Source organism: Symphalangus syndactylus, chromosome 17 (assembly GCF_028878055.3).
Source record: "Symphalangus syndactylus isolate Jambi chromosome 17, NHGRI_mSymSyn1-v2.1_pri, whole genome shotgun sequence".
Taxonomy (NCBI): Eukaryota; Metazoa; Chordata; class Mammalia; order Primates; family Hylobatidae; genus Symphalangus; species Symphalangus syndactylus.
Genome location: NC_072439.2, coordinates 100,013,632 through 100,038,802, shown reverse-complemented (window position 1 = coordinate 100,038,802; position 25,171 = coordinate 100,013,632). Strand labels below are relative to the sequence as shown.

Genomic DNA, 25,171 nt, shown 5'->3' with positions numbered 1-25,171 from the left:
CTTCGTGGTGACTCACATAGAGTTCACAGCTACAGTGTTGCATTTACTGACTCAGACCCCTCACTCTTCGTGGTGACTCACACAGAGTTCACAGCTACAGTGATGCCTTTACTGACTCAGACCCCTCACTCTTCGTGGTGACTCACACAGAGTTCACAGCTACAGTGATGCCTTTACTGACTCAGACCCCTCACTCTTCGTGGTGACTCACACAGAGTTCACAGCTACAGTGATGCCTTTACTGACTCAGACCCCTCACTCTTCGTGGTGACTCACACAGAGTTCACAGCTACAGTGATGCCTTTACTGACTCAGACCCCTCACTCTTCGTGGTGACTCACACACAAAGCTCACAGCCACAGTGATGCCTTTACTGACTCAGACCCCTCACTCTTCGTGGTGACTCACACAGAGTTCACAGCTACAGTGATGCCTTTACTGACTCAGACCCCTCACTCTTCGTGGTGACTCACACAGAGCTCACAGCCACAGTGATACCTTTACTGACTCAGACCCCTCACTCTTCGTGGTGACTCACACAGAGTTCACAGCTACAGTGTTGCGTTTACTGACTCAGACCCCTCACTCTTCGTGGTGACTCACACAGAGTTCACAGCTACAGTGTTGCGTTTACTGACTCAGACCCCTCACTCTTCGTGGTGACTCACACAGTTCACAGCTACAGTGTTGCCTTTACTGACTCAGACCCCTCACTCTTCGTGGTGACTCACACAGAGTTCACAGCCACAGTGATGCCTTTACTGACTCAGACCCCTCACTCTTCATGGTGACTCACACAGTTCACAGCTACAGTGATGCCTTTACTGACTCAGACCCCTCACTCTTCGTGGTGACTCACACAGAGCTCACAGCTACAGTGATGCCTTTACTGACTCAGACCCCTCACTCTTCGTGGTGACTCACACACAGAGCTCACAGCCACAGTGATGCCTTTACTGACTCAGACCCCTCACTCTTCGTGGTGACTCACACACAGAGCTCACAGCCACAGTGATGCCTTTACTGACTCAGACCCCTCGCTCTTCGTGGTGACTCACACACAGAGCTCACAGCCACAGTGATGCCTTTACTGACTCAGACCCCTCACTCTTCGTGGTGACTCACACACAGAGTTCACAGCCACAGTGATGCCTTTACTGACTCAGACCCCTCACTCTTCGTGGTGACTCACACACAGAGCTCACAGCCACAGTGATGCCTTTACTGACTCAGACCCCTCGCTCTTCGTGGTGACTCACACACAGAGCTCACAGCCACAGTGATGCCTTTACTGACTCAGACCCCTCACTCTTCGTGGTGACTCACACACAGAGCTCACAGCCACAGTGATGCCTTTACTGACTCAGACCCCTCATTCTTCGTGGTGACTCACACACAGAGCTCACAGCCACAGTGATGCCTTTACTGACTCAGACCCCTCACTCTTCGTGGTGACTCACACACAGAGCTCACAGCCACAGTGATGCCTTTACTGACTCAGACCCCTCACTCTTCGTGGTGACTCACACAGAGTTCACAGCTACAGTGATGCCTTTACTGACTCAGACCCCTCACTCTTCGTGGTGACTCACACACACAGCTCACAGCCACAGTGTTTTTAGTTCGTGTACATATGCTCAGCCATTGTTCCCAGCATGCTGCTCTGGCAGCGAGGCCTCCTGGCTTTACCCACACACATAGTGAGTAAATTGACCCTCCCCTAACACTAAAAACCTTGTTTGTTGCCCACCTCTTAGCTAGGCTTAGCCTAGACCTTGATGGTAAGTTATCTTTTGAGGCCTGTGTTCATCTTTTCTCTAGGAAATGTTAGTTGGGATTGTCTTCAGCAGTCAGGGACGTTCAAATAATGTGGCAGGAAGAGATCAGAGGTCCCTTTCCCTTTTGTTATCACATCTGTACCTTGATGCTTTTTTCTGTCCTGTGTAACAGCTTTTGTTAGATAGCAGAAGGTTCCACATTATCTTTCAATAGAGTAGTGGGCACCAACTTGCAGTTGGCCCCTCAAGTAATGTGTTTCCATAACAACGAAAATCTCTCAGGCTACTTGCATCTCTACCTCAAGTTTTCAAAATATTTTAAAATTCTACCTCACAAGAAGTCACTCAATAGAATTATCTGTATCTAAAGTAGGTAATTTGGATTTAACAGAGCTAAGCCTCATCCATGATTCACAAGTATCCGTGTATAAAACAGGGCTTCATACTTGTTTCAGCAGCACATATTCTAAGACTGGATCAATACGGAGCAGATAAGCATGGCTGCTGCCTAAGGATGGCACACAGATTGAGCAAGCATTCCACATTTTGCAGCCCCCAGAAGGTCATTTGACTATTTGTTAACTAGCTCCAAGGAAACAGTGCAAGTCAGACCAAAACAGGAGACATCCAATATTGAAATTGTTGTTACTGTTATTATAAAAATATTCACGTAAGGTGATCCGTGAAATGCGAACAGCGCTGAGTAACACATGGGATGTTACATGCAAATATGTTGTTAGTCCATGACTTGGAAATGAGGAAGCGTCAACTTGCATCCCTTTCATGGAACCGAAAAACAAGACAAGCAGGTTTTGTCTTGTATGTCAGTTGGAGAGGACCAAGAAGATGCAGCCTCTAACAGACCTGCTGGCTCCAAGTTTGAGGAGGTAGAGAAGGAATGGTAGTTGTCCAAGCCAGATTTTGACATTTATTAGTTTTCTGCCCTTGGTGTGATTGATGAGCTCAGTAATAGGGAACAATTAGGTAATCCATTTTAATGAGATAATAATATATTTATATATAAATTTAGTTACAAGTTATGAATTAGCTAAAATGCTCTGAACTACAAGCAACAATGAATAGAACTAATAACCAAAATTAGCACTTAATAACATTTTCTGAAAACTGTGACATTCAAATATTAGAACCTATGAAAAAACACCCATCAGGTTTTGAGATTCCAAAATTCTTTCAGCAATACAGTTCAAGAATAAATTATTCCATTGCTTTACTATTTCTCTGAATATTTAAACACGTTATCTCATTACATCCTCCTAACAACCTAGTGAAGTAAGGTAGCAAAATCCTTATTTTTTAGAAAAAGCCATGGAGCCTAACAGAAGCAACTGGTCTGAAAACAAAATACCTATTGGTTACAAAGTGAGGACTTATTCTGAGTGCAGGACACTTTCCAGGATGTTAAGCTAACTAGAATTACTTTACTGAGCTATGCTTCTCTCAGTTTATGACTACTTCATGTTTTTCTTCTTTAATTAGAAGCTTAGTAAGTTTATAGAGCTTAAAATTTTAAAGTCTATAGGACATTAGAGTTCTGATATAAGCTCTGATATTGTCTGAAATGCTTTAAGAATTTAACATATTTAGTAAATATTTTTCATATCACTATTAAAATAGTAATTTTATTTATTACATTTATTATGCATAGCATTCAACAGCAAATTTTGGAACATAAAAATAAGATACTTTAAAATCATCTTCAAAATGACAATTAAGGTAAGGTAGGACTTCTTATAGTAAATTTCTCATTTCTCTTGGTGGTCTTATTGATTTTAAAATGTAAGATTACAGGCCAGGCATGATGGGTCATGCCTGTAATCCCAGCACTTTGAGAGGCCAAGGCAGGTGGATCACCGGAGGTCAGGAGTTTGAGACCAGCCTGGCTAACACAGCAAAACCCGTCTCTACTAAAAATACAAAAATTAGCCGGGGGTGGTGGCAGGCACCTGTAATCCCAGCTACTCAGGAGGCTGAGGCAGGAGAATCACTTGAACCCAGGAGGTGGAGGTTGCAGTGAGCTGAGATCGCACCACTGCACTCCAGCCCAGATTAAAGAGCAAGACTCTATCTCCCAAAGAAAAAAAAAGTAAGATTACATAGTTTTAATTATAAAAGAGCAGTTTAAAATATGTATGTATATAAATTAATTTTTTAAATTTAATTTATTTAGTTTAGAATTCAGAGTTAAGAAGTTAGTTGTAGCTAATTCATAATCTCACAGTATTGTCTGAAAACAATGCATTTACCTACTTATGTTCCCTGAAATTCGACATGATAGTTTTGTATTAATATAAATAAGAAATTAGATTTTTAAGTTAGTATGTTGTATTTTCCTCTATAATCACATTATTACAAATTGGACTTGTGATGCAAATGGATCTTCTATTTAATTTTTATAATAAATGGTTTGTATTTAGTAAATAAATATTAATTATAGTTGATTCTTAAATAATGTGGCGGTTAGGGGCTCTGATCCCTGTGCAGTTGAAAATCTGAGTAAAACTTTGACTTCTTCCAAACTTAACTAATAGCCTACCATTGACTGGAAGCCTTGCTGATAACACAAGCAGTCCATGAACGCATATTTGGTATGTGCTGCATTGTTATATACTATGTTTGTACAATAAAGTAAGCTGGGGAAATGAAGCTGTTATAAAGAAAATCATAGAAAAGAAAAAAATGTACTTACTATTCATAAAGCAGAAGTGAGTCCTCCCAAAGGTCTTCATCTTCATCATCTTCAGGTTGATTAGGCTGAGGAGGAAGAAAAAAGGTTGGTTTTGCTCTCTCTGGGTTGCAGAGGCAGAAGAAAAATCTACATATAAGTGGGCCCCTGCAGTTCAAACTCTTGTTGTTCAAGGGTCAACTGTATTACACAGGAATTTGTGTCACTAAGAAAGTAACTATCTTTAGAACTGGGAACTCAAAAATCCCTTTCTGATACCATAAACAAATGGCAATAAGGACCATAAAACTGAGCCAGTGTGCACCCAGACAAATAGGAGATTATTTTTGAAGATACCTATTGAATGCAGAAGACGGGAAAGTAATTCCTCTACAAGAAGCAGAAGTTATGTTACATATTCTTCTACAAACGAGGTCTGTTTTCTTCCTCATTCTCCATAAGTTGGAACCTCATGAGATATAGTCACTTCTTAGAACAAGCTGTTTTTTAAAATGTGCTGGACAATTATCATAATAATATTAATTTTGTTGGAACAAGAGACTCTGTTACCAGGCTGGGCATGGTGGCTCATGCCTGTAATCACAGCACTTTGGGAGGCTGAGGCAGGTATATCACTTGAGGTCAGGAGTTTGAGACCAGCCTCACCAACATGGTGAAACCCCATCTCTACTAAAAATACAAAATTAGCCAGGCATGAGGGCAGGCACCTGTAATCCCAACTACTTGGGAGGCTGAGCCAAGAGAATTGCTTGAACCTGGGAGGTGGAGATTGCAGTAAGCTAAGATTGTGCCACTGCACTCCAGCCTGGGTGACAGAGCAAGACTCAAGACTCCATCTCAAAAAAAAAAAAAAATACTCTGTTACCATTAGGCAAAAGATGATCTTAATAAATACTCTATTGGCCAAACTCTAGGCTCAAAAAATTATAATAAAATTGTAAAAATGGTTCACAGTAACAAAAATATAACACCTAATGCATTGTACAATCTAAACCGTATAAAGACACCATTAATTTAGTACATATTTACTAAACCACTTCTATAAGTTAGGTTTGGCAAATTGCAGCAGACAAAGATGGAATTGAATAGTTTTTGTCTTTAAGGTGCTCATAATAGAATACAGATAACTATTTAATTTTTGTGTTTTTTTACCAGAATTTTTAAGAAAAATTATTTTAATTCATTCATACATTTTTCCACTTAAAAAATAACTATCATGTCTTTAGTGGACTAAGCATTTTTCCAATGTTACAAAATACATTTTAAAAATACACGTAGGAGATAGTGAATACCATTGTCATTTATTTTATTTACTACCTTATGTAGTGCTTACTGTGTGTCCCATGTCATCTGGGAGCTTATTGTTATAATTTATTATGTATGTGTTATGTTCAGTAGGTGCCAGGCACTTTTACATTTGTGGTGATGAATGCAAGCTTCCAAAATCTGGGTCAGATTTAGGGTAAGCATGCAGAGTGAGTGGAACTTTGCCAGTAAGGAGGCAGAGGGATGATGCTTGGCAGAAGGAATATCTAACAAGTTGCATGTTTGACAGAAGCAGCAGCCACGAAGAATGAAAGTTTTAGAAAAGGAGGAGCAATTTCAAAATGTAAGACACCTGAGTGAGCTTTGTAGAGTTTCTGAGCAGTTCAGATTTACTAGTGCAAAAAAAGTGTATAGGAGTGGTTGGTCATGAGGTGGAAATAGCTTATAGTTATTATTTATTATGTATTTATCATGTTCAGTATGTGCCAGTGAAGGCAAGCTTAGCAAAGGCTTTGTTGTTGTTGTTGTTTGACCTGTGTCTAGAAACAAGTTCAATAAAAGACTTTTAATAGTATAGAAATGAGTAGATCTTAGCCTGTAGGCCAGGGGAAACTTCTCAGGTAGAATGCTTTTGGCTGCAAATACTAGAAGACCTAACTAACCGTGGCCAAAACCGTAAGAACCAGACTTGTTTTGGTTGTCCAGGGATATGATTGGATCCCACTTGTTTCTCTTTCAGCTACAATGTTGGCAGTATCTTGTTCATTTCTCCTTTCATGGTTGGCTACTTAGCAACAGCTCCAAACATCATGTTCTCACAAGGGCTGCTTTTCTTCACATGTGTCTATTAAATTGGGAGAAAACCCAGAAGTATGCAGGGGACTTTTTGTAATTTTCTTTTTTTTTTTTTTGAGACGGAGTCTCGCTCTGTCGCCCAGGCTGGAGTGCAGTGGCGCAATCTCGGCCCACTGCAAGCTCTGCCTCCCAGGTTCATGCCATTCTCCTGCCTCAGCCTCCCGAGTAGCTGGGACTACAGGCGCCCGCCACGACGCCCAGCTAATTTTTTGTATTTTTAGTAGAGATGGGGTTTCACCGTGTTAGGATGGTCTCGATCTCCTGACCTCGTGATCCACCCGCCTCGGCCTCCCAACGTGCTGGGATTACAAGCGTGAGCCACCGCGCCCGGCCCTGTAATTTTTTTTTTTTTTTTTTTGAGATGGAGTCTCGCTCTGTCACCAGGCTGGAGTGCAATGGCATGATCTTGGCCCACTGCACCCTCCACCTCCCGGGTTCAAGCGATTCTCCTGGCTCAACCTCCCAAGTAGCTGGGACTACAGGTGCCCGCCACCACACCCAGCTAATTTTTGTATTTTTAGTAGAGACGGGGTTTCACCACGTTGACCAGGATGATCTTGAGCTCTTGATGTTGTGATCTGCCCACCTCTGCCTCCCAAAGTGCTGGGATTACAGGCATGAGCCACCGTGCCCGGCCCTTTTTGTAATATTTTATTGGCTGGGTCACACCACATGCTTATTCCTAAACCAGGCACTGGGAAAGCAAATGTGATTAGCTTAGAATAATCATTTCTCTTTTGAAGCTGGGGAGGGGTATTGGGATAATAAATATCCAAATAGATTTGTGTTTCTCCAGCAAGAAACAATAAGGAACTGCTCTTATTGTTTGGTCTAGAAGTTCATTGGAAGATCGTGAGCAGGGGAGGCATTAGATCAGATTTGAGAATTAGGGCATTCTGTTCAGGGATTGGCATGCTTTTTCTGTAAAGGGCCAAGGAGGAAATATTTTAGCCCATGTGATCTCTCTCTCTCTTCAAGAAAGATTTAAGCAGCTGAAGGCCATGTGGTCTCTGTTGTAGCTACTCAACCCTGCCATTGTGTGTGAAAGCAGTCACAGGTAGCCCAACCTGTGAGTAGGCCCAACTGTACTCTCATAAAACTTTATTGAGAAAAAACATATGGTAGGCAGGATTTGGCCTGTGGTCTGTAGTGTGCTGACCCCTTATGTAGAGGACTGATGGAGGATAGATGTCACCTGGGAGCATATAGTTATTATTTACTAGGTATTTATTATGTTCATGAGATGCCATCCACCTTTAAATTTGTGGTGATGAGCACAAGCTTCTGAAAAATGGATAGGATTTAGGGTAAGCATGCAGAGTGAGTGAAACTTTGCCATGTAAGGAGGCAGAGGGATGATGTTTTGCAGAAGGAATATCTAACAACTTGCACGTTTGACAGAAACAACAGCTATGAAGCCTGCAAATTTGTAAAAAGGAGAAGAAGGTGCAAAAGGTAAGACACTTATGTGTCTCTACTCTTACCACGTAAAGAGACTGGGAGACACGGGAAGCTTCAGCCATAGTTAATGCTATAGTTTCCTTATCACAAATCCATGGAGTACACAAGTCTTATTACAAGGTTTTCACCCATCCATGATAAAATAAAATGATGGAGCTCCAGTTTATTCATTTGAAAATATTGGTGTTGCCAGGGATGGTGGCTCCTGCCTGTAATCCCAGCAGTGCTGGAGGCTGAGGCAGAAGGATCCCTTGAGGCCAGGAGGTCCAACAGCCTGGGCAATATAGCGAGACCCCATGTCTATTTTTTTTTTTAATGTTGCTGGGTGTGGTGTTCTGCACCTGTAATCCCAGCTACTTGGGAGGCTGAAGCAGGAGAACTGCTTGAGCCTAGAAGTTTGAGGTTGCAGTTAGCTATGATAGCAACATTACACTGTAGCCTGGATGGCAGAGTGAGACCCCATCTCTGATAAAAATCAAGTCAAATAAGATAAGATAAAATAAAATGTTGGTCTTTTTCTTGGAATTATGCTTTTTTAATTTATTTTGCTTTTTAAAAAAATTTAAGAAATGACAATAATAGTTGGTTTACATAAGGCTTTCAGAAACTGGCTTCTGCCCAAATCTCCATCTGCAGCCCCTTCTCTGTCTGCTCTTTTTTCTGGCATTACTGAGCTGCTGGTACTGCCTCCATCACCATCCCTCTCATGTAGACAAATACGCTCTGGGAGGCTCCTCTCCCTCTCTTGCGGCTGCCTGCCATGTGCTACCTTTCCTGATGGCTTTTATTCCCATTCTTTAAACCCCAGTGCCTACCACTTAGCAGGAACTCCATGAATATTTATGAAAATAAAGACTGTTTATACGAAGATGATTGCTACAGTCTAGCAGCAAAGAGGATAGACATGCAAAGACATGATGTGCACTTCAGATGTTGGAGTGACACTAGAAAACTTGACAAAGTACTGAGGGAGCCCCAAGGAAGGAGACGCCTGTGTATGTGGAGAAAGATAGCCAGATTCAAGGAGGACTTCACACAGCATTCTGAGTCATTTCTTCTTTTTTCTTTTTCTGTTTTTGGAAACAAGTTCTTACTCTGTCACCCAGGGTGGAGTGCAATGGCATGATCGAGACTCTGCAAACTCACACTCCTGGGCTTAAGGGATCCTCTCACCTCAACCTCTTGAGTAGCTGGGACTACAGGCACACACCACCATGCCTGGCAAATTTTCGGTAGAATCAGGGCTTCACTGTGGTCTCCAGGCTGCTCTTAAACTCTTGGCTTGGAGCAGTTCTCCTTCCTGGGCCTTCCAAAGTGCTGGGATTACAGGTGTGAGCTACTGTGCCCAGCCTACATTCAGAGTCTTAGAACACAAAAATAAATTTGTCAGAATAGTAGAGGAAGACATTTCAGATGTAAAAATCAGGATATACACGAATAAAGGTATAATGACAACAAAATTTTGCAAATTATTAGTAAATAACAACTCACTTAACATGTTGTTGAAAAGATACTATTATGAAGTAGAGAATAAAGTATTACTTTATATGTTTTTACTGTATTTTTAAATTTTACTTTGTTTCCAGCAGTTTTGTTTATTTATGTTGGGTGGAATAATTTGTGGGTGACCCTGAGACTTTTGCATGGCTTGAACCTGCTGATATCTAGTGTCTCCCTAAGTGGTTTGTTGAGGTTTTAGATAATTAGAAGTATTTCTTTAAAATGTAAATATTCCAGTAAACATTAAGCTTCATTTAAACTCTCCATTTATAAGATAAAAGTATATGTTATTTTGTATCCATTTTTATAAAGATTATAGTCTTTAAGTGTTCTAAGTCATTCATTTTAACTAAACATATGGATTTGTCTGCAGAACACGACTTAAAAGTGGCTTCAGAGGAAAAGCAAGAAACGCTTGAAAGAAGTGAAAATAAACAGCCAGAGGTATGTAACAATTTAAATTTCTGGTTTAATATGGGTTGGTTGGTTGGTTGGTGTTTCTTTAATAACATAGCATAGTCCAAAAGAAGTGACCGTTTAGACTATCCTTTTAGAATCCAACAGACAGATCATAATTTCATATTTAATTTTAAAACATTTTAGCCAGTTATAAAATTTAAAATATCCTTACAGTCTGCAGTAACTCATAGCTATCTGTACCCTTGGAATTGAGGCCAGAAATTTCCAGAAGTCTCTTTGCTCTTTTATTTTTATAACCTTCTTCATGATAAAGAAAGTGACATCAAAAATTGAGTTGTATTACTAAGCAAGAGAAATTATGAACAATTTAACAGTGATGGCCACTGAGTTCAACTCATGTTAAAGGAGTCATCATTGCCAGTGGTTCAGACTCTGCAGTTTTATGTTGCTGGTCAGCAGTGCTGAGGTTAAAGACTTCTTCTTGTTTTTGGTCTCTGGTTGCCTTCAGTGTGTATGGTCAGGGAGAGAATGGGGTCATAAAATCAACCCAGCTGCCTATTAAGAGAATTACGACTTCCAGAATGGGACTTTGGTGTCAGGGTACAAACAATAACTTCTTATTTTAGGATAAATAGTAAGTGTTATTAAAATCTTTTAATCCATTGTCACTAGTGGGACTTAGAATATGTTAGAACTGGATATAAGCGGATAATCTATCTAGATAACACTCATATTACAGTATAGCATTTGAAGTAGCATCTAAAAATTTTGTTCTCTTTCTGATTGGTGTTCATTTTGGCTTTAGCATTTGCCTACTCTCCAGTTAATCTTCAGAAATATGAATTTACTGTAGGGGTTCACTATTTATGGTATGCTGAGGTCAAAATCCTTTTAAGAGAGAAAGCCTTTAGAATACTACATATCATCTGTGAGCCCATTTCTGGCAGATTTAATTCATAATGAATTAAGTTTAGTCCAAACTAGCGGTGAGAGTTAAGCTTGCTGGTTCATGTTTTCCTCCTATGTTAAGCCAAGGCAAATTATTTTTTACTTCTTAGTTATAATCCAGTAACTTAGGGGTAGCAAAACATAGATTAAGTTTTACAGTTACATTTTAATTATTTTCTATTTTTTTGTTCATACTTAATTCAGAATAAAGTTAATTTTAAAACATGCACCCTAACAGAAAAGACATCTGAGAAACAAAACAAGCAAATTAATTTTCCACTTTTGCACCTGCAAAAAAATGTCTCAAGAACCAGAACTGAGTAAGAATTGTGATAAAGAGTGTTTATCTGTATATTCAGGACTTCCTTTAAAATTAATTACAAGAAAGTTCAACTGAAGGTTGGTGAAAGTTTTGAAAAATCCAAAATTACTGTTTGTCCTGAGGAAGAGCTCTTACATAGTAACTCTAAAGAGGGACAAAATTAAAGGAAGTGCCCTCTAACCCAATGAATCATATCCCTGACTGCAAGGAAGCAGATGCATCTTGGAGTGTCGAACTCTGTAGTATCCCAGGCATTGCCTGAACAGAAGGAGCCCGTCACAAACATGTCTTTTCATTGTATTTATACTCTGGGTCCCTCAAACACACCTGCCAGTCATCTTCTAAGCTTTATTCAAATGAAAATAAATCAGACTGTAAAACTTATAACTAACCAGACATGTAGCCTGTTTCTCAGAGATGAAGAGAATTGTTGTAATGATACAGAAATTGAAAAATTAAGGAACCCAGTAGTTATGGTTGAAATGAAAAAGGACCAAGAGTTTGATATGCAAATTACAAAAAAAAAAATACCGTTAATTGGAAATGAGGCATTAGACATTGGCTTCAGTCTAGAGATCCAAAAAGTCTGTTTGATTTGTGGTTTGTTTAGTCCAAAGAAATGAAGCATATGATACAGATAGAAAGCCACAGTATTTCTGCTGTTACAGACACTTACAGAAACAAAAATCCATTACAGCACTTGTTCCACGAGCCATATGGAACTTAGAAGCTCTTCTAAAGCTTAGAAGATGACTGGCAAGTATGTTTCAGGGAGCCACATATGACAGTCCCACTTCTAATAGCTATAAAAGCATGAAACCTGCATGAGAAAATGTGAGTTATTCTCCACCCCATAGTGACAGAACATCAAAAGCATATCTAGAAGAAGACTTACAGCAAGATATGCAAAGGCTTAAGAATGAGGCGGGCATGTTACAAGTAGAGTTCCTGGCTTTGAAGAAAGAAAGTTCAACTATAAAAAGAAAGAGGTTCACTTGCTGCTTCTCTTTTTATAAATTATCTGATTCATTCTGGTTTTCTACTCAAGAAAATCTCATGTGTATAGTTACAGTGTGGTTATCTAAATGTGTAATTATGTGTCAAAGTAGATCAGTGCTGCTATCTAAATGACAGTTCTGGAAAACACTCTCATAATCTTTGTTCATTAGTCAAGCTAAGTCTCACTATCAGTCTTCCAAGTGGCACATGGGCTGGGAAAATAATTTAGCCATGTACCATGTGACCTGAATCAGCTAAACATAAAGAAAATTGCTAAAGAAATAAGCTCTAGATACTTCTTAGTGTATCCATTTAAAGATGAATTACATTTATTTAAATGATAAAATGTTAACACAATGGGAGGGAAAGAATGACTGAGACATGAAAATGTATCTAGGCTTGAGAGTTGCAACAAATATTATCAGCCAAAGACGTCTGTTTAACGTGCTTTCATGCATGCAAGTTTGTTTGACTCAAGCTGTTTAAACTTATAATTCCATAATGGCCATTTTAAATATTTTTGGAAACAAATACATATACTTTTGCATATTTAAAAAAATCACCACTCTCCAATGTTTCTGTTGAATCACACTTTTACATTATGTTGTTGAATAAAATACGGTAAGTTTTGACATGTATGATTTTATCATATAAGTAGCATAACTCCTCAGCCAAATATTTATCATTTGACTCTATAGTAGAAAGCTGAGTTGTGTACATTGTGTTCTAAAGATAGACAAAAATCTAGAGATTTTCTTAAAAGCAGATGAGGCCTCCCGCCGTCCTCTGAGGCATTAAATTGCTTTGCCAAAGTCACACTTTTAATTTATTTGACTAATTTGATATATTTATCTGGTAATTTATGTAATTCAGCAATATGTAATTTATCTTCCCTTTTGGTGCCATGAAGTGCTAGGTAATGCCACCTTAGGAGCTTTGGAAGAATTATTTAATATTTCTTGGTTTTACTTCTATTATCAAGTAGATAATGGGCTAGAGTAGACAACTATTCTGTGTATCTTCCAGCTATAAACTTTTGTGGTGATTGAATGTAAACTTGGGGAACATCTCATTTTCTAGGATTCTGCACTAGCAACTCAGCAGTTTCACTCTGCTCCTTGAGTTGTGGTAAACTTTGGTTCCTCTATTTCAGTGAGAACCTTCACTTTTTTGATATCCCAGGATCCAAGTGAAAAAATAAGGATAAAAGGCAGTGGGGAAAATAATAGCTTAGTGCAGAAAAGGGAAAGCTTCTTTTCTGTTTCTGAAGCCCCACAAGGTCACATCCTCTCAATCTGGCTATTTCATGGAGAATCCAGGTGACAAAGACAGAAGACACATTTTATGTCTGTGTCTTTTTGTTTCTCTGTTTTTGTGTTGATATATTTACACCACAGAAGTAACTGTGATCTGGTGGAGAACTAGAAGTAGAGTCAGAAGCCCTGGGAAAATCCTGCAGCTTGCTTATATTTTTAACCTCTCTTTTTAAGAATTGTGATAAAAAATTCATCAATGTATGTATGTAGAAGTGCTTAGTACAATGTCTAGATTTATGATTTAGTAAATGAAATTCTTATAACTGACTAAAAATGTTGAGTCAAATCACAATAGAATATTATCAGGGAAACAGAACTTTTAAAACTTCGAGAAATTTTATCTGTCCAAATACACGTGGAGGTAAAGCTCTTACTATAGGGTGGTATCTGGGTTAGATATGAGTATAAATGCAATTTCCTTTTTCCAATATTTTAATTTCATCAAATTTGTTAATATTTTACTTTATGCTTTGAGTTTGTTGTAATTCAGAGTAAGGCTTTTCCAATTCTGATATTCTTAAAAATTCTCTAGTGTGTATGTGCGTGTTTTTAGTTTTATGGATTCATTGACTTCAAATAAAGTTTTGAACTTTTTGAAATTTATGCTCTTTAAGGTTCAAGGTTTTGCTTCAACTTTTTCTCCAGTTGGATATCCACTTACAGCAACTTTTAACTGCATGAATGTACAGGTTGTTCTTTCACCAGAGATAACCATGATATGTTATTTTATTGAGTGCTAGCTGAAAATTTCTTTTGTTTTATTTAGGATTTTCAAAGTTATAGAAAAAAGAAGGATGTGATATATACAAATTGCATGTTGAAGGGAGATATTGCCACACTCAAACGGGAATGATACACAATAAAAAATGACAATCTCAAAAAGGAAAAGGAATATATTCAGGAAATTAAAAGTATTAGAGAAATAAATGCTAGCTTTGAAAAGAGTGCAAGACTCAGTGAGGAAATGATAACAAAAACTATGTCCCAGTATTGTCAACAGCTTAATGGCCTCAAAGCTGAGAATACAAGGCTGAATTCCAAACTGGAGAAGGAAGAACACCACACAGACGGACTGGAAGCTGAAGTTGAATTCTTCCATTCTAGGCTGGCTGCTGCTATAAATGAGCACAATGAAAGTGTAGAAACAAAAGACCTAGAACTTGTTTTAGAGAGAGCACATAATTTTTCTGTACATAAAAAAATAAGTTCTACTATTTCTCAACTAAAAGATAAAAATGAGTTGCTTACTGAACAATTTTCTAAAGCTCAGATGAAGTTCAATACCTTAAAAGGTAAGCTCCATGAGACAAGAGATGCTCTCAGGGAAAAGACACTGGCTTTAGAAAGTGTACAGATGGACCAAAGGCAAGCACAGCATCGAATAAAGGAAATGGAGCAGATTCATCCAAATGAGGAAGCTAAAGGAGTCGATCCACCAGTGAGCACAACTGTGTATGGGAGAGACTATGTCAACTAGAATGTGAAAATCTCTTGCTTAAACGACAACTAGAGGGTGCTCATAAGGAAGGCAATGATAAAGAGATAGCAATTAATATCCAAGGAGGCTGTCTTGAGTGGAAAGAAAGATCTTCTTCTAGAAGAGAAAAATAAGAAACTAATGAATGAACATAATTCTATAAAAGAAAAACTGTTTCAGTATGTAAAAGAAGAAGGAGAAGGAGAAGTAAGTATGAAGAAAGATAAATATTTTTAACCTTCCAGAAAGAAAATTTAAACATTTCATTGTGGCTATATGTTGAATCTAGTTCAATATAAAAATAAATAGATGAAAATGTATCTACCATACTGTATAATTCCATTAACATGAAGCATCCAGAAAAGACATGTACAGGGACAGAAAGAAGATGAATGTTTCTGTAGGGCTGGGGCTGGAAATGGGTCGTGACTGCTGATGGGCATGAGGGATTGTCCTGGAGTGACGAAAATGCTCTCAAGCTGGATTGTAAAGATGACTGCACGACTGGTAAATTTACTAAAAATCTTTGAACTGTATGTTGAAACAGATAAATTCTGTAGTATGTAAATCATATTTTAGCAAAGCTGTTTTAATAAAAAACCAAAAAAAAATGTGTTTACTGTATCAGCTTGGAAACATACCTTGTTTCCAGGAAATAAAAGGTAGAGCTGACAGATGCTTTCCTTTGAGTAAACACATCATGTCACCTATGAAATTTTAGTAGCTACAGAGTAATGTTCATAAGGTATGTAGTCTTATACTGCTGAAATAATAAATTTAATGTCTTATATTGCCACATTTTAAGACCATAATGAAGCAGATAGAGATGCTTGTACCTGAAATAAGTATTTTGAAATTAAGATTCAATTAAGTGAGCCACTTTGACACTTAATTTTAGATTTCCCAGATGAACTGAAGTGTGTTGCTGTGTCTTGTGGTGCTTTTCCTTCAGTGGCTCTTTTATGTATTTTAGTTGGTATAACTTTATTTTGATTCATATCAATGTGACTTAAGTCTGAAAATATGTCAGTCTCACATTATGTATTTTTCTGACCACTTAATATTTTAAAGACATCTACTTGTTATAAAATCACAATTGGAATAAATGTGGTAATTTTAGCAAAAAATATTTGATTTAATGTTCCCACTGGTAGGTATTTATAATTTACTTTGAATATTTTTATTAATAATTAGCTCATAATTTACATTTTAAGTCTCAATGACTATCATTTGGATATAACTTTGTCCAGTACAAAGATACTTGTAGCTGTCTGTGATTTGTGAGTTTGACACTGAGTCCCCATTTTCAGACTAATGAGGAGTGGCCGAGTTCATGTAGAGTGGGAATGAAGTGAGTACAGGACAGAGTTGTAGGAGCTGAGGTCAGGGAGGGAGGTAGAGGCCATGTTATCTAGGGACTTGAAGGCCGTTGGAATTTTACTTTTATTCTGAGATAGGAATCTGTTGGAAGGATTTGAACAGGTGGCTGAATGTGTGAGGAAATGAGGTTGAGCTGAGGGTCTGAGATGAATGAATAGTGGGCTGAATCAATCTGTCATGTAAGAGAATACCAACTTGGCAGGAAGACAACACCTTCTATGTTCCTCACTGAACTCAGTAATAAAGGAGAATGTATACATATGAGGAAAAGAAGCTAATCTATGTGTGTGGTAATAATTTTCCAAGTATGCATGTTAGAGTTAAATATTAACATAATTTAATAATAAGGCAATTTATAAAATTAATAACAAAAATATTTTATCAGGTGACTGTAAGGCAACCTCAAGAACAACTGGCCAGTCATCTTAAAAAATTTCCTATGTCAGTGTCTCCACTGGAAGGTACATCACATTGTCATATTAATTTGGATGAGACACGGGCTTCAAAGAAGAAATTATTTCAAGTAGGAAGTCAAATATGTATGGAATTTAACATGTTGACAATCTGTAGCTGGTTGAATAATATAAACTGTTTTAGGATACTAATTTCAGTGGACAGCTTGATTTTGTATTTTTATTATAATTAATTATTACCATTTTATTACCTTTATAATGTACTTATTTCTTAAACTCTGGCTTTTAGTCTGCCATTTTGAAAAATAATTGCATACGTTTGACAATATTTTCTCTTGGCAAAGTTGAGAATTATACATCATTCCTCACAGAAAATTGGCTTTTCTCCTGTTAAACAGTATTTTTAGATAATTTCCTTATTGCCTTGGGGAGGCAAGCCAAATTAAAGTCAGAGGAGAGCGTTTAATAGAATGTTCCAGAAAGTTGATCTTATTTCTTCACTTTCGTGAATGGACACAGAAGCTGTGCCTATTCATTTCATGGATTCTAGGTTAACTTGTACAGAACAGCCATCATGCTGTTCTTTGAAATGCACATGTTTTAGGTTAATTTACAAACTACTTGAAAAGTTAGGCATTGCCTTCATCTCCCTTTCTTTTAAAATATACTGTAATGGCATAGAAATATTCAGATCTGATAGAGTATGTACATCTAAAATAGAGAGTTGAGAAAATTATCTTGATCCTACCATTGGATTTTAAAAACAGTTTCACTGAGAGATAATTCACATGTCAGACAGTTCCACCATTTAAAATGTACATCTCAGTGTCTGTTAGTATATTCACAGCGTTGTGTAACCATCACCACAATCAATGCTAGAACATTTTCACCACTCTGAAAAGCAACCCCACATCTCTTAGCCATGATTGCAACCCTTCTCCATGTCTCTCCACCTACCCCAGTTGCAGACAACCATCATCTGCGTTTGTCTCCAAAGATTTGCATGGTCTGCATATTTTACATAAATAGGGTCATACAATATGAAGTCCCAAAGTGCTGGGATTACAGGCATGAGCCACAGTGCCCAGCCCTCATCCAGGTTTTTAAAAAATTGATGGTGTTAAATAAAGACAGGATGCAAATTAGTTTCCATTTTTATTAAAGTTGTGTTTTTCTAAGGAATATATTACACTTAAAGTTCAATATCATAAATATTAGTTCTTAAATCTTCTATTTTACTTATTAAAAATGTAAACATAAAACAACCACTCCCTCCCCATCCCCGACCCAATATATATTAAAAAAATATTGCTCCTCTCAGGTAAGTTCTTTTCTTCAGAATGAGTAACACAGACTTCGTTAAAATCTTGTTAGTCCTCCTGGGCTGCAAGGACACGGCAGGAATGACTAGTGTCCACTGTGACAAGGGTCTGTGACGCTGTGACTGAGGCCCGTCTCCTCCTGCCACGATGACTCATGTGCCCTGAGAGACAGGCTCCTCTCTGTCCATTCAGCGTCCAAGGACACAGACAGTGGTAAGGCACCAAGCACAGACACTGCGATGAACACAGCACACAGGATGGCGTATGCTTCTGGAGGCAGATCACAGCCACCACAGACAGCAATTCTGGGTGAGTGTTAGTCAGAGGGTATTAGAGCTGGAAGGATTCTGAGAGATCGCCTAGTCGTTCACAGATGGCCTCAGTCAGTATATCTTCTAATGTTAGAAGGAACATTGATACAACTTTATGAAATACTTTGATATATTTATTTATCTTCCTAAAACTAAACCTCATAAAATGTTTCAACTTCAAATATTGATAAACCTTAAGCCTAGATAGGCTGAAAACTAACAGCAAGCATAATTTATAACATTTATAGAATGTCTATTTGATCTCAACAAAAATAAGTATCCTATAGGAAAAATGTAAGGGTTACTGGTTTTAAGAAATAAAAGGATATTTTTCAGGAGAATACTGGAAGGATCTATATGAGGACAACCTACCTGCTTGCCAGTTTCTTTAAAAGCTGTCAGCTCAAGGCTACTGACATGGCTTTTGCTTCTTTGCTGTAAATTTTGTTCCTGAAAACCTGAGACAAATTCACTTGGTATTTCTGACAACTGGGACCTTAAAATGATCAAAATGAGCCTAAGTCTGAACAGAAAACCAAGGTAGTCAGTTTTTAATAAGTACTTGACCCTTTTTGAGTCAGAAAGTGACTCCAGTCTACTGTCCCCAAATTGCTGCTCCCCATTCCTTCCCTGCATCACTTCCACTACAGCTGCAGCCGGCCCAGCCTGTCCCTCACCTCCTACAGCTGCAGCCGGCCCAGCCTGTCCCTCACCTTCTACAGCTGCAGCCGGCCCAGCCTGTCCCTCACCTCCTACAGCTGCAGCCGGCCCAGCCTGTCCCTCACCTCCTACAGCTGCAGCCGGCCCAGCCTGTCCCTCACCTCCTACAGCTGCAGCCGGCCCAGCCTGTCCCTCACCTCCTACAGCTGCAGCCGGCCCAGCCTGTCCCTCACCTCCTACAGCTGCAGCCGGCCCAGGCTGTCCCTCACCTCCTACAGCTGCAGCCGGCCCAGGCTGTCCCTCACCTCCTACAGCTGCAGGCGGCCCAGCCTGTCCCTCACCCCCTACAGCTGCAGGCGGCCCAGCCTGTCCCTCACCTCCTACAGCTGCAGCCGGCCCAGGCTGTCCCTCACCTCCTACAGCTGCAGCCGGCCCAGGCTGTCCCTCACCTCCTACAGCTGCAGGCGGCCCAGCCTGTCCCTCACTTCCTACAGCTGCAGCCGGCCCAGCCTGTCCCTCTTAACACAGTGACATGGCTTTGTCTTTGCTAACATGAAAAGTATAACCTGCCACAGGATATCAACGTGTGGGCCATTTCAATTTCTTCACTTTGCAGCTGAAGTTTATACCAATAATTCTGCAATGACATCTCAGATTCTAAAAGTCTGCTTCACTGTCATTTTTTTTTTCCCCAAGAAAGTCTCACTCTGTCATCCAGGCTGTAGTGCAGTGGTGCGATCAGCTCACCATAACCTCAAACTTCTGATCTCGTGATCCGCTCACCTTGGCCTCCCAAAGTGCTGGGATTACAGGCTTCAGTCACCGCGCCCGCCACTATCATATTCGAAGCAACTAAAATGTGCCTCTTAAAATCTCTGACAGGTTCAGTGTCCTCCTAAGTCTTGCTGGGTACACTATGCAGAATCAATGATCAGTAAAATCATATTCAAGCCTTACTGAAGAGGACGGGAGACATCAACACAGTTACCCTGAGGAACTCAAGACTTTATCCATACTTTATCCAGTTTCACATTTGTCCAGAGAAAACACTGGGCGACCAGGTTCCCAAGCTTAATAAATATATATACAAAAAATGTCATCTACAATATTTTCTTCAGAAAGCCATTAGTGCAAATATAATTATATCAATAAAAAATAAAGCAAAAATATATTTCAAGTATAAAAAGCACCATGCTCAGAAACACTACTACCTAAATGGTGCCACTACACAACAGTCAAAATATAGTCGAACCTATCACTGTGACTCTCAAATATATGATTAATTCATAGTATTTTTGGTAAAAATTCTTTATACAGCTTTGCAGGATGATTCATAATCATAAGAAGTATATGTTTAGATTATTGTAAGTTTCTTTAAAAATAGACTCTTTGCTTTCCTTTGACTTTGCACAATTTAAAGTATGTACAACATAGGCAGAAAATGAGCACTGGCCCGCAGACCATTACGCAGGTCAAGCATCACTTACTGAAATGCTTGGGACCAGAAGTGTTTCAGATTTCAGACTTTTTTTTTGGATTTTGGATATTTACAGATACCTAATGAGGTATCTTGGGCATGGGACCCAAGTCTAAACATGAAATTCATGTTTCATATATAACTACACACACTGCCTGAAAGTAATTTTATACAATATTTTTAGTAGTCTGTGCATGAAACAAAGTTTGTGTTAAGTACTTATATGTAGAATTTTCCACTTGTGGTATCATGTCAGCATTCAGAAAGTTTCAGATTTTGGAGCAATTTGGATTCCGGATTTTTGGATTAGGAATGCTCAAGTTGTATTAGCTTCTTTTTAGTTAAGTTGACTATGTTTGAGATTCCCAGCTTTTCACAATGACAAATACCTCCTGCTTAAAACTGCATGCAAATACATACTTTAAATTTATGCATTTGAAAAAAAGCGACTTTCCTCTATACTGGGGTTGCTGTTGGCTCTAGTGCCAAATAATCAGAATTAATTCTTAGTAATTATGCTGCTTTGCTCACTTAGCACAATTTCTTCAATGGAGTACTAAATAGCTATGTGCTGAATGGACGAAAAGCAGGTAAGGACGAGGAAAAGAGGAACAGAAGGAGTCTATCCGAGGGCTGTGGTTACAATGCCATGGAGGAATAGAAGGAGTCTGTCCGAGGGTTGTGGTTACAATGTCTTGGAGGAATAGGAGGAGTTTGTCCGAGGGTTGTGGTTACAATGCCATGGAGGAATAGGAGTCTGTCCAAGGGTTGTGGTTACAATGCCATGGAGGAATAGGAGTCTGTCCAAGGGTTGTGGTTACAATGCCATGGAGGAATAGGAGTCTGTCCAAGGGTTGTGGTTACAATGCCATGGAGGAATAGGAGTCTGTCCGAGGGTTGTGGTTACAATGCCATGGAGGAATAGGAGGAGTCTGTCCGAGGGTTGTGGTTACAATGCCATGGAGGAATAGGAGTCTGTCCGAGGGTTGTGGTTACAATGCCATGGAGGAATAGGAGTCTGTCCGAGGGTTGTGGTTACAATGCCATGGAGGAATAGAAGGAGTCTGTCCGAGGGTTGTGGTTACAATGTCTTGGAGGAATAGGAGTCTGTCCGAGGGTTGTGGTTACAATGCCATGGAGGAATAGGAGGAGTCTGTCCGAGGGTTGTGGTTACAATGCCATGGAGGAATAGGAGTCTGTCCAAGGGTTGTGGTTACAATGCCATGGAGGAATAGAAGGAGTCTGTCCAAGGGTTGTGGTTACAATGCCATGGAGGAATAGGAGTCTGTCCAAGGGTTGTGGTTACAATGCCATGGAGGAATAGAAGGAGTCTGTCCGAGGGTTGTGGTTACAATGTCTTGGAGGAATAGGAGTCTGTCCGAGGGTTGTGGTTACAATGCCATGGAGGAATAGGAGGAGTCTGTCCGAGGGTTGTGGTTACAATGCCATGGAAGAATAGGAGTCTGTCTGAGGGCTGTGGTTACAATGCCATGGAGGAATAGGAGGAGTCTGTCCAAGGGTTGTGGTTACAATGTCTTGGAGGAATAGAAGGAGTCTGTCCAAGGGTTGTGGTTACAATGTCTTGGAGGAATAGGAGGAGTCTGACCGAGGGTTGTGGTTACAATGTCTTGGAGGAATAGGAGTCTGTCCGAGGGTTGTGGTTACAATGCCATCGAGGAATAGAAGGAGTTTGTCCGAGGGTTGTGGTTACAATGCCATGGAGGAATAGGAGTCTGTCCGAGGGTTGTGGTTACAATGCCATGGAGGAATAGAAGGAGTCTGTCCGAGGGTTGTGGTTACAATGCCATCGAGGAATAGGAGGAGTCTGTCTGAGGGTTGTGGTTACAATGCCATGGAGGAATAGAAGGAGTCTGTCCGAGGACTGTGGTTAAAATGCCATGGAGGAATAGGAGTCTGTCCGAGGGTTGTGGTTACAATGCCATGGAGGAATAGAAGGAGTCTGTCCGAGGACTGTGGTTAAAATGCCATGGAGGAATAGGAGTCTGTCCGAGGGTTGTGGTTACAATGCCATGGAGGAATAGAAACAGTCTGTCCGAGGGCTGTGGTTACAATGCCATAGGACTTCGTTAGCTTGAGAGAAAGAATGGGCATCGCCTATCATTCATGAATATATTTTGTGTTTTTTCTTTTCATATTCTTGTTAAACCTCATCTAGACATTAAGAAATTTCAAATAGGAATTACTAAATGGGGCTGATAAGCTCTAGTACCAGTGTAAAATTGCTTCTGGGGACCGGAATCTATGTAGTAATAGGAGTGTCAAATGCAGAAGGTAAAGGATATTTAAAGCAAAGGCAATCTTCCAGCTTCTGTGGACTGAGTCTTAAAGTGGCACAGTGGACGCTACTGGATAGTCTCTACACCAAACTTATACCTTGCTATTAGTACACAATTCAGACCACTCTTCTTATATATAAAACCATTTTCAGATGTTAGAAATTCTTCTGCAACAATTTCTTAACCCATTTTTAAAAACTGCATACCTGCCTTTACCAGAATTTTTTATCTTCATTGGTCACAAAGGAATAGTTCTGTTTTTGTTGGATCACAGTTGTCTTAAGTATTATCTAAAAGAATACAATTACTTTTTTTTCTGTTTGCATGTCTTCCATGTTTTTAAAGGGCAGAGTATTTTACTCTCTCGGCTTCCACATTTTTTCATGTCATTATTAAACTCATGGAGAATACAACCAGAAACTGAGCTCTGAAGAGGGATGAATACAGAGGGCTACCAGCACATTGATAGCAGTTCTGGAAGCTGGGCTCTCAAGAGGGATGAATAGAGGGCTACCAGCACACTGACAGCAGTTCTGCCGTAAACTGCCACATAGCTGGCAAAAAGGGCAAGCACGGTTAAATCATAAGATTTAACGAAACATTATTTTAAAAAATTCTTTAGAACAAACAATGGGAACAGTGAATTAAGTTTACTATATACAGCCATTAATTTTTTTTTTTTTTGAAGATACAGGTTCTCACTCTATTGTGCAGGCTGGAATACAGTGGTGCAGTCATAGCTCGCTGCAGCCTTGAACTCCTGGGCTCAAGCAATCCTCCTGCCTCAGCCTCCCAAGTAGCTGGAACTACAGGCAGGCACCACCATGCCTGGCTGCCATTAAATTTAAAATAGGTATAATAATGGTATGTAGAAATCCCAATTCAATTATTTTCTATAAATCAAAGGACAATTTATACTTTTGAGGACAAGATCTCCAATTCTAATCTTGCAATAATTGGCTGTTGTTTAAGTTACTGCAGTATATGGATGATGAACTTTCCCATTGTTGTATGTTAATAAAAATGTTGAGGTATGTAATCACTCTGAAAATTCCACCCATTATCCTATTTTCAAAGGAAAACTTTGGGAAGATTACAAATCCTGAAAAATGAAGACTTGGTGGCTTGCAGTTCCTTCTCCTTCTCCAAGATGAGGTGGTTGGGTTGCTGATGAAGGTGGTTGGGTTGCTGATGAAGGTGTTGGGTTGCTGATGAAGGTAGTTGGGTTGCGGATGAAGGTGTTGGGTTGCTGATGAAGGTGGTTGGGTTGCGGATGAAGGTGGTTGGGTTGCGGATGAAGGTGTTGGGTTGCTGATGAAGGTGGTTGGGTTGCGGATGAAGGTGTTGGGTTGCTGATGAAGGTGTTGGGTTGCTGATGAAGGTGGTTGGGTTGCGGATGAAGGTGTTGGGTTGCTGACGAGGTGGTTGGGTTGCTGATGAAGGTGGTTGGGTTGCGGATGAAGGTGTTGGGTTGCGGATGAAGGTGGTTGGGTTGCTGATGAAGGTGTTGGGTTGCTGATGAAGGTGTTGGGTTGCTGATGAAGGTGGTTGGGTTGCTGATGAAGGTGGTTGGGTTGTGGAAGAAGGTGGTTGGGTTGCTGATGAAGGTGTTGGGTTGCGGATGAAGGTGGTTGGGTTGCTGATGAAGGTGGTTGGGTTGCTGATGAAGGTGTTGGGTTGCTGATGAAGGTGTTGGGTTGCTGATGAAGGTGTTGGGTTGCTGATGAAGGTGGTTGGGTTGCTGATGAAGGTGGTTGGGTTGCTGATGAAGGTGGTTGGGTTGCGGATGAAGGTGTTGGGTTGCTGATGAAGGTGGTTGGGTTGCTGATGAGGACAGGCTGCTGTGAAGTTCTGCTTCAAGGTCTGATGGCCATCAACTCTTCCAAGCCAAAGCCAGGAATGCCACTTCTACCATCTGCATAGGTTGGCACTCGCTCAAACTTTGTGCTTTGTTCACAAGAATATAACATAAAAGAATATCTTGAAGATCCACTTTTCCATTCCTAGTGCCATACACACAGAAGAAATCCAGCCAGCAGAGGAAACAGATTGCCTAGCAGAAGCCAGAGGGTGACCACCAGGCTCGAGGAACAGGAACAAAGATCTAGAGTTGAAAACAAAAAACTGACTTTCTATAAACATTTTTGGGATAAAACATACCAATTAAATATTGACAGATGAATACCAGTGATTATTAAAAGGTAAACAAGGACCACCTTGAGAGCTAAATCAAGAGCAAAACCCAGGTATAAAAAAGTTTTTGTT

General features: G+C 39.7%; 1 protein-coding gene, 1 non-coding gene and 1 pseudogene across 5 annotated transcripts in view; 2 read left to right on the top strand and 1 right to left on the bottom strand.

Moving 5' to 3' along the window:
- Window positions 1–16,699, top strand: part of LOC134733238 (putative ankyrin repeat domain-containing protein 19) — a 259,365-nt pseudogene extending 242,666 nt beyond the window's left edge.
- LOC129479939 (U6 spliceosomal RNA) lies at window positions 2,225–2,327 on the top strand. Its single transcript, XR_008656862.2, has one exon. It is a non-coding gene; the product is annotated as a U6 spliceosomal RNA (small nuclear RNA).
- LMLN (leishmanolysin like peptidase) overlaps window positions 8,945–25,171 on the bottom strand; it is a 104,791-nt gene continuing 88,564 nt past the window's right edge. For 2 of the 4 annotated variants that reach the window (XM_063622188.1, XM_063622190.1), the window contains one exon: window positions 17,982–25,010. In XM_063622188.1, the coding sequence (XP_063478258.1) occupies window positions 24,910–25,010 (101 nt within the window). In that variant the 3' untranslated portion in view covers window positions 17,982–24,909. Of the gene's footprint in view, window positions 9,428–17,981; window positions 25,011–25,171 lie in introns of those variants that run through there. The other 2 variants (XM_063622189.1, XM_063622187.1) reach the window with 2 other exon arrangements.